At 41.6% G+C, this 9,860-nt stretch overlaps 1 protein-coding gene across 4 annotated transcripts in view; it reads right to left on the reverse strand.

Annotated features, from left to right (window-relative positions):
- Positions 1 to 792: 792 nt before the first annotated feature.
- The window catches only part of NPY (neuropeptide Y), a 32,909-nt gene continuing 23,841 nt past the window's right edge, over positions 793 to 9,860 (reverse strand). For 3 of the 4 annotated variants that reach the window (XM_027872002.1, XM_027872001.1, XM_027872003.1), the window contains exons 2-4: positions 9,221 to 9,408; positions 6,251 to 6,331; positions 793 to 1,075 (exon numbers count right to left, since the gene is read on the reverse strand). In XM_027872002.1, coding sequence (XP_027727803.1) covers positions 1,051 to 1,075; positions 6,251 to 6,331; positions 9,221 to 9,408 — 294 coding nt within the window. In that variant the 3' untranslated portion in view covers positions 793 to 1,050. Of the gene's footprint in view, positions 1,076 to 6,250; positions 6,332 to 9,220; positions 9,432 to 9,860 lie in introns of all 4 variants that reach the window. The other variant, XM_027872004.1, reaches the window with a different exon arrangement.

Consider the following 9,860-nt stretch of genomic DNA (forward strand, 5'->3'; position numbering starts at 1 on the left):
AATTTTAGCATAATTTGATTAACACATTCCATGTTGTGTCAAAAGGTGATAAAGAAGACTCTGTTTCCTCCTTTCTTCATCTTTATATCTAAATTCGGCTCATCCCCTGCACCTCCTTGGTTCCTACTAAAAGAGCATCACCGTGTAACAGATAGATTGACGCACATGTAGTCAGGAACTGGGTTCAAATCCTTCCTTTGACGTTCACTAGACGTGTGACCCTGGGTAAGTCATCTTCCCTTTCTGAGTCCCAGACAACTACAATGATGATGGGATTGCTGTGGTGGGCAGAACACCAGAACGGGAGTCAGAAAGACTTAGATTCAAACCTTGCCTCAGACACTTACTAGCTGTCCGTCTGGATCTTAGCTTCCTCATCTTCAAAAGGAGGAAGCTGGACTCAAGGATTGGTGAGGTCTCTTCCTACTCTAAATCTCTGATTCTATGATCCTCTCTACAGAAAGCAAGAGGCTTCTGCAATGGTGGTACCAGCGGTAACAGGGAAAAGCCAAAAATCTTCTCAGATTTCTCCCAAATTGACCATTAGTTACCAGTATTGCCAGCTCTGCTCCCATTAAAAATGGGAGCTCATTGAGGGCAGAGACTGCCTTGCTTGTTTGTGCTTGTAACTCAGCATTTAACATAGCTCCTGGCCCATAGTTAGCACTTAATAAATACTCTCTCTCTCAATTCTATAAACTAATTTGAGTCTTGCTCTCACTTTGCAGATTCCAGCCTTTCTCTTCAGGAAAACCAGGGGAACGACTGTGTAGATGCTACTACAGACTATGATGAGGTTTTAATAGCATTTAATAATACAACAATCCTTACTCTTCCAATAGTAAAATTTTCATTTGCTGTTACATTTTGAATGCATGGCAATTTATTTAAATAAACATATATTCAAGAAAATCGTGGGAAATAAACTCAAGGGATGTGGGGAAGGGGGCTGCATGCATTGGCAAGGTTGGTATACCCAGGTAAACCAGGCTTTGTAGCCTGGAATATGGGAGAGAATAGGAAAAAACTGAAGATGAGCTGGAATTCCCATCACCACATGGAAGGATCCTCAAACCTGTAAAAGAGGAGAATCAATAGCTTGTAAACTGTCCAGATGAAAACCTTCCAACCTCCCGAGACAGTAGAAACAGAAAGAAATGGAGCCCTGTAATGGCAGGTGGTCAAAGGGCAAGGATAGGACTTTCCTGATGGGAAAGAAGGAAGGAAGGAAGGGAAAAAGGAAGGGAGGGAGGAAAGAAAAAAAGAAAAAAAAAGAGGGAGGGAAGGAGGGAGGAAAGAAAGAAGGAAAGAAGAGGGGAAAACCCTGTTTGGAGGAGCCTTCATTACCAGTAGAACAAATCTATGGTTCTCTGGGTCTCAGGGACTATCCCAAAATTTGAAAACAAAGGTTACTATCATTCAGCAAATTGAGGGCATTTCTGTTTTCTTGAAAGTCATTTTATGTTGGAAGAACTAAATGTTTATATTATGAACAATCTCCTCCCTCCCTCTCTCTCTCTCTCTCTCTCTCTTTTCTTCCCTCCCTCCCTCTCGCAGCACTCGTGCACCCACAAGAGCACGTGCGCACGTGCGCGCGCACACACACACACACACAAACACACACACACACAGAAAATTCACAGACAACCTCAAGGTTATCCAGACTCACCACTTCATTGTTCTTCCATATGATTTCGTAATTAGAACAGATAATGCAAGTTAGGATGCAATTAACTTTATTTCATTAAAAATTTTCAAACTGAAGAGTATGAAACAAAGCCATGCATGACTCAGTTTGACTTTTTATTCTCTGAACACTGGTGGATCTTACCTTCTAGCACCTACTAGTACTAGTAGTAGTACTACTAGTACAAATTTACACCTGATTCTCCAACAAATACTTCATTACTTGACATCCATTTGGAGATCATCAGTCTCCTCATCTCAGTCTGAATGGGTGAGCTCAGTTAATTGGCAGCAGGCCAGTTTCACACAAACAAAAGTCATACACTGTGCCCTTAACCCTGGCCAAGGCTAATTGGTGGGCACTGGGTGAAAGGAGGCGCCTGTGGCTCAACTCAAACCCAACCCAGCCACTCAGTGCCGTTCACTTTAGAAAAATCATAGCAATGGCAGAACTAATATGCAACTACAGAAAAGGAGGGGTTGTAGCACCCTCTCCTGGTAAATTTAGCTCTTGATGTTGTGAAGGTCTCTAACAGCAACTAATGGAGGTATGGACCAGAACTGTTGGGAAGAAATAGTGGGAAGCTGAAGGTAGGAGAGGGAGGGCATCATCAATAAGTGAGAATAAATGGTCCACTGGAAAAAGCACGAGGTTTAGAGTCAGAAGAGCTGAGGTTGCTATTAGACCCTTGGACACATCCTTTTCCAAAGTTGGCTTCATTCTGCAAGCAATAGTCAGGGTTCTAAGCAACAACATATTGCTTAGGACCTGGGTTTGAATCCTACCCCTGCCATGTGCTATCTGTTTGACTTTGGACAAGTCATTACTCTCTGGACCTCAGTTTCCTCATCTGTAATATGAGGGGATTGGACTAGATGATCTCTGAAGTGTCTTCTATCTTTACCTTTGTCATTCACAGAGAATTCCAAAACTACCATTTGTCTGCAGTTGGAGTTAGATTTGTCAGAGGTAAATCCTGCAATGACTATTCACTCAGCCATTATAAACTGTCTAACATACAGGACTGATCTGACCCAATCTAGAATCTGGTCATTTCATCTTAAAGTGGTAGGTTCATTCTAGGACTGTTCCTCCCTGCCCAGAATTCAAGCAAAGTGGAATGAAAAAAGGGAAGGATTTTTTTTTTTAATTTCCCACTCCCTTCTCTGGCAATAATAATAATAATTGTTGCTGTTTTTATTATTTAATCTGTAAAGCCCTGACATTGAGTTTCAATTCCCTAGTGGATGAATCCGTTTTGACTCTGTTTTCGTGCATGTCATTGCTATATTTTTGTGTGTGTAGTAGAAAGATCATTGGCATCAGAAAGAGCTGGGTTCAGGTCCTAATTCTTCCTTTTCTTAGCAGTGTGGCCTTGAGCAGGCCAATTAACCTCTGTAAGGCTCAGTTTCTTTGTCTGTAGATGGAGACCTCTTGCTTTATATAAATATTAGTGATTATTTCTTAATGTGGCCTTAGAGTTTGATTCTTTAGATTTCAGTGAGAAATTTCAAAAAACTATATACAATGGTTTGAAGTGCTAAGGGAGCTTTCTAGGAGCTTACAATATGGTACATTGTTTCACATAGTCCAAATTGTATTCTCTATATAAACTATAGGACTCTTGAATTGGATGGAGCCTTACAGCTAGCTGTATTTTACAGATGGAGAAACTGAGGCTCGTGGGTTGAAGTGACTACCTTGCTTTGCCTTGGGCCATAGGAATAGAGTTCAGATCTGACAGCTAGTCCAGTGCTCATCCAAGTATTCCATGCTGCGTCTTTTAGTGATTAAAGATCCAGTCGCTATATTTTCCCACAAACCTTTCATTCTGTCTTTAGCACCACAGGGAGACTCTTTATTGTGTCTTTTAGAGGTTTGAGTCTGAAGTTCATGAGCAGAACAGAACTATGCCTGGGGGCTAATCTTTTAGTACCTGAGATTTTCAAAGGGCACCCAAAATGCAGAAAACTTCAAAGGATTATGGGAGAAAAGACTGCAAGTCAACTTGCTGGGATAAGGTAGTATTTACAGTCTGGTCTTTTCACAAGATCACTGATTCTCAAAGTTAAGAGGGACTTCAGAGGTCTTTTAGCCTAACCTGTATCTGAACAGATTGAATCCCTGACCAGTGGGCTTTCAGCTTTTGCTTGAACACCCCTAGTGACAGTGAGCTCACTACTTGCTGGGACAGTTAATTCCACTTTGAGATAGTTCTAATTGTTAGAAATTTTTTCCTTCCATCAAAGCCTAAACCTATAATCCTGCAACTTCTACCTTTTCCTCCTGGTTCTATCTTCTGGGGCCAAACAGAACAAACCTCACCTCTCTTCCACCCTTCAGATATGAAAAAATGGTTCCCTATGTATCCCAGAAAACTTTCACTTTAATGTTCCAATTTACTTTCTTTTTCCCAGATTTAACAATAATAATGTGTTTATTCTGTACGCTGGAATCTTGAACTGACTATGCCCATTTGTTGAATAATAATGATAATTATAAATAGTAAATAAATGATTGCTTTCATTTACATAGCATTTACTTTGTGCCAGGCACTGCACTAAATGCTTTATAAATAGTATTTCATTTGATTCTCACAACAACCCTGGGAGATAGGTGCTATTATTATCATCCCCATTTTACAGATGAGGAAATTGAGGCAGACAGGGGTTTAAGTGACTTGACCAGAGTCACACAGCTAGTCTGAGGTTAGATTTGAGCTCAGGTCTATGCTCTATGCACTGTGGCAACACCTAGTTGTCTCTATTATTAGGTAAAAAACATATATAGATTTAACTAGTTTTTAAAGTTCGGGATAAATTTAATCTAAAAGTATTAGGTTAATGGCAATTTACAGGCCCCAGAGCCAAAAGTGGCCTTGAAGATTGTCGTGTTTGCCCACTTCACATTGAAGACGCAGAAACTGAGAGGCCCAGAGTGGTGAATGTCTGCCCAAAGTCCAACCAAGATTAAGCAGTAAAACCAGGATTCAGTCCCAGGGCTTCTGACCTCCAATTTCCTCCCACCTCACTCGGTTCTTACAAATACTTAGAGTGTGGAGGAGACAAATCATTGCTTACTAATTAAAAAGCTAGAAGTTAACCTTGTTTGTTTTTTACTAAGAATTCTTTCCCCAAGCTAGTATTTGATGGGGACAAGTTTTCTTAAAAGTTTAAATCATTTCGTAGTTTCTTGCTTACACCCTCACTTGATTATTTCGTAATTTGCTCACTGGTGAATGCAAAAAATGTAAACCTAGATTCTTTGAGTCATCCAGACCCGTGTGTGGATATAGACAGGGAAATAGATAGATCAATAGAGAGACAGACAGACATGTGTGTGTGTGTGTGTGTGTGTGTGTGTGTGTGTGTGTGTGTGTGTCTGTGTGTGGTCATCAGGTTATGGGGCTAGGAATTATTCTGTTCTATTTCTAGGGAGTTGTAGGAGACCTTGCCTAAAGACCTTTCCTCCACTGGCCCACCAGCCGAACCTGAAATTCTATCGCTAGACTTAATATTTTACATTAAAGCGCTGTCCACTTAGATAAACCTTCTAATCCCAAGTCTGACTTCCTTTCCAGTTAAAAGGAAAAACAGCTTAACAGTACATTACAATCAAACATGTTTTAAATCCCTTCTATGCACTGAGTTCTGTGCTAGGGGCCCCAGAGACAGAAGGGGAAACAGTCCCTGCCCTCAGAGTGCTTACATTATGCTGTATAGTCACACACTACCACGCAGGCACCCAGCTACACCCTGCTCTTGGCTCCTCAGCACGCTCACTCTAGCTTCTTTCTCAACAGGACTCTGCTTACTCCCCAGTGCTGGCCACCCGGCAGAGCTAGGCGTGCGGAGAGTTGCTGTCTCCCTGGGCTGTTTCCTGGGGTTACCTAGTAGTCTCAGTGCATTTCATAAGAAAGTTCAAGATAAAGGACCAGGTAGACAAACTCAGTCTGGAAGGTTTGAAGGCTGCTACCTCACACCCTAGAAGGCTCTTTTAAGTCGATATAAGTATACAAAATTGGAACCTTTCCCCCTCGAGCTCCATGGACTTCCCTAAGACCAGGAAAAAACCCCTACTGTCATTGCTCTGTGATCTCAGCTCCTAGAGATGCATGCACAAACACCGGACGGACAAGGTTGGTTACCTGAGACTTTATTGTCTTTGGGAACGATATCATGGGATTTTCTGAACCTGCTATGTTACTCTCATCCTTCCTCTCATCCCCTACATAGATATGCATGTATCCCATCCCTCTAATATCACTTTCTACATGACACCAGTATTAGTGACAACCAAGTTTTAACATATTTTAAAACCATAGCTGAATTTGGATTTGTTTTTCTTTTGGACTGTTCTTAAAGTATCTTTTCAAATGAAATTATCACAAATCCTTCACAGATTATGCCAGAAGGAAAAGAGGGGTTTTCAGCTGGGAAGTGGGGAGAGGAACAGGAAAAGCAGCATAAGATGTCTATGAGAAACACCAAGACTTTATTTCACTAGATTTAAGTCATACACAAAGAGAACTGATATTTTTAAAAAAATGAACCCTTTTCATACCTGGATCTAGGAAGGTTTTCTGTGCTTTCTCTCAACAAGAGATCTGAGATCAGGGTCTCTGGGCTGGATCGCTTTCCATATCTAAAAGAAGAAACAATGTAAGTTTAAAATGTCCACCCAATATAAGGAAATATTTTTGTGGTTTCATTAGCTTGGGGAACTCCTGGTCTCAGCAACTCTTTAGACCACTACAGTCTCTGACTTTGTTGCTGCTGTCTAGCCACGTCCAACTCTTTGTGACCCCGTATGGGGTTTTCTTGGCAGAGATACTGGAATGGTTTGCCATTTCCTTCTCCAGCTCATTTTACAGATGAGGAAACTAAGGCAAACAGGGTTAAGTGACTTGTCCAGAGTCACACAGCTAGTAAGTGTCTGAAGCCAATTTAGGAGTCACCTGAGATATTGAAAGATTAAATAATTTGTCCAGGGTCACACAGACATGGATAGGAGGAGCACTTGAACCCAGATCTTACTGACCCTAAGGCTCCCACTCTCTTTGCTAGGCTGCCAGGCAAATGAAATGTATTTATTCATTTTTCAGTATGTGGCTCCTATTGATAATAGGATAATGATATATATATATATAATATATATACACATAATATAATTAATCTATAGCAAAATATTATATTTGTTTAACTCTAATCAGAAGATAATTTTTTGTCCAAAAAAAATTCTTTTTAATAAGTGTTCAATAAGCTTCAGTAGCAAGCTAAGGCAATTTCCTGGAAAAGATGACGGCTATTAACAAAATGCCTTTTGCTTTCTCTGTGCTGTTTTATCTTCCACATTGTTCCTTCGCCTGAAATATGAAATTATTAGCTTTCTGGGAAACTGCTTAGTGTAAACAATATTATTGCTTTATTGGGAGCCGGAGCATCTGGGTTTAACTCCCTTCTTTATCACTTACCGTCTGTGTGTCCTTGAATGAAGTGTGTGCCTCACTTCGTTTTCCTGAGCCTCAGTATCCCACAAATAAATGAAAGGTTGGACTAGACTAGTCCATCTCTGAGGTCCCTTCTATATCTTTGCCCATACTTCTATATGGTCCATTAGAGTATAAGCTCCTTGAGGGCAGAGTCTGTTTTATTTTTTTCTTTCTATTCTCCAGTGACTAACAAAATGGCTGCTTAATAAGTACACATCGATTGATTGATTCTAGCTCAAACTGATGATCCCATATTAAATTCTTATAATTTTGCGAACCCCTAGACATATGATTTCATTATGTTATTCTCCATTTCTAATGCTAAATAAATTGGAATTGATTCAAAAGCCTTGCTGAATCCCATTTTTACTGGTATAGAGAACCTTTATAAGGAAAAAACAATTGAACTAGTTTGGAATCAATTTCCAATTATTAAAAAAAAGACAGTCACCTTGTCAAGAATATATAAAAGTAGCACTCCCTCTTCCAAGATAATATGGTACCTTTGGGTGCAAAATTCTGGGTTCAAGTCCTTCCTCTGATACTCTAGGACACTTGCTAGCTATGTGACTCTGGATAAGTCACTTAACCTCTAAGCCTCTGGCAACTTCCTAGGATTTTATACTCAGTTGAGTCCCAAGCAAAATGTCCATAATGCCTCAACTACCCACTATCAGAGCCACTGGCCTGCAGAAGGTGTGCTAGGACAGGCTCAGCGTTCTGTTTGCTGCTGCTTTCTGCTCTGAGTTCTAGAATTATCTCCCATTGTTTTGGGAATTTGACCAGGCAAGATTTTTTTATTTAAAGGTGAGCCCAAAGAAATCAATTAATTGTGGTCACTCTTTTGACTGAAATGCTCCCTTCCCCATATGGGTAGAAGTATTTAGACCTTTCAAATGTCAATATGACACTGAAATAAAATACTGGAAGTAGCATAGGGCCCGACACATAGTAGGCAATTAATAAATACTGATTGATTGATAGATTGATTGGTGGCCTGAAAGTGCAGCCCCAATTATCTAATGGATAAGGTATGAACTCATGTCCTAGAGGACTCCTTGGTCCCAGAGTCTGGTGTTTAAAAGGAGAAGGAGGGACCTGGTTTTTATCTCCAATTTACTGCTTTCCAGGGCCAGGTTTCTTCTGAGAAATCAAAGAGTCGAGTTGAAAGAACGGAAAAAAATCATGATGTGCCGTGGAAAAGTGGACTGAATTTGGAGTAAAGACATGGGTTCAGATCCTGCTTCTCCCACTTACTACTTGTGTGCACCTCACTTCGTCTTTCTGGGCTTCAGTTTCTTCATCAAGCAAAACCCTTGCCAGAATTTAGGATCAGAACTAGACCTGTAATTTCACTAGGATAGAGAACTCTACCAGTGCAGGGCACCAGCAAATCTGCAATATATAGTCTTAGAGATTTACATAATAACAATTGTAATCATTAGCATTTATACAGTGCTTTAAGATTTGCAAAGTACTTTACAAATAGTATTTCATTTCATCCTCACAAACCTGAGGGGTACGTGCTATAATAATCCCCACTTAATAGATGAGAAAAGTGACATATAGAGGTTAAGTGACTTGCCCAGGGTCACACAGACAGTAGTTTCAGAGTCAGATCTTGAATCTAGACAAATCATTGCTGGGAGAGGCTGCCTCCTGCTAGAATTTATTAGAAGAAAATTCTTTTTGTGAGCTTTATCTATATAGTTCCTTCATTTGGAGCTGGGGACAAATTGAGAAATCTGCTTTGCCTTTTACCCCCTCCCTCCCCCCCAGTGCTTTGTAATTTCATTTTCTGTATTTTCTCCACGTCCCTTTGGTTCCTTTCCTTTCTCCAACCTAGCCTCTTTCTCTCCCCTGGCCAGGTTTCTTGGGCACAAAAAGCCTGATATTGGAGAAGAGGAGCTGTGCCCTCCACAGGAGGAATGATCCTGAAGTCCAGTGGGCTGAAAGGGGGGATGCAGAGAAGTTGGAGGGCCCTAACTGTGGGTGCCTCCGTGGCGGCAGCAGATGCCCCGACTGCGCACCCTGGCTCCTACCTCTGTCGGGTGATGAGATTAATGTAGTGCCTCAGAGCTGAGTAGTATCTGGCCAGGTCCTCTGGTGGGGAGTCCTGCCTGGGGCTGTCAGGTTTGGATGGGTAAGACTCAGCCAAGGTCTCCAGGCCGATGAGCAGAGACAGGGCACAGGTCAGCACATACAGCCACAGCCGCCTGCTTCTCTCCATCTGGACAGCACAGGGGAAGGATGCTGGATGGACAAGGCTCCTGGTATGGTTACACGGAACAGAGATCCCCCTTCCTCCCTTGTAGCCCTCCCTTTTGGTCTCCCTCAAGCCACAGCCTGCCCCACCCCCACCCAACAGCCCTGAGCCCACAGTCCAGCAGGACCCCTTGGGGTTACCATGAACATCTGCTTTAACCCACTCTTCCTGCCCCAGGGTAATGGGAACCTTGGCAAAACTTTGAAGTCTTGAGTCAAGAGGGAAAAGGTATTTGAGGAGCCTGGGGCTTCCTATTTCTTTACTAAATAAGGTTGAGGACTTGGAGCTAGGAAGGGCCTAGGAGATCATCTAGGCCAACCGTTTTCATTTTACAGACCAGGAAACAAAGGCCCTAAAAGGTTGACAGACTGTGTGTGTGTGTGTGTGTGTGTGTGTGTGTGTGTGTGTGTGTGTGT

Source organism: Vombatus ursinus, unplaced genomic scaffold (assembly GCF_900497805.2).
Source record: "Vombatus ursinus unplaced genomic scaffold, bare-nosed wombat genome assembly UNPS02014799.1, whole genome shotgun sequence".
Lineage (NCBI taxonomy): Eukaryota > Metazoa > Chordata > Mammalia > Diprotodontia > Vombatidae > Vombatus > Vombatus ursinus.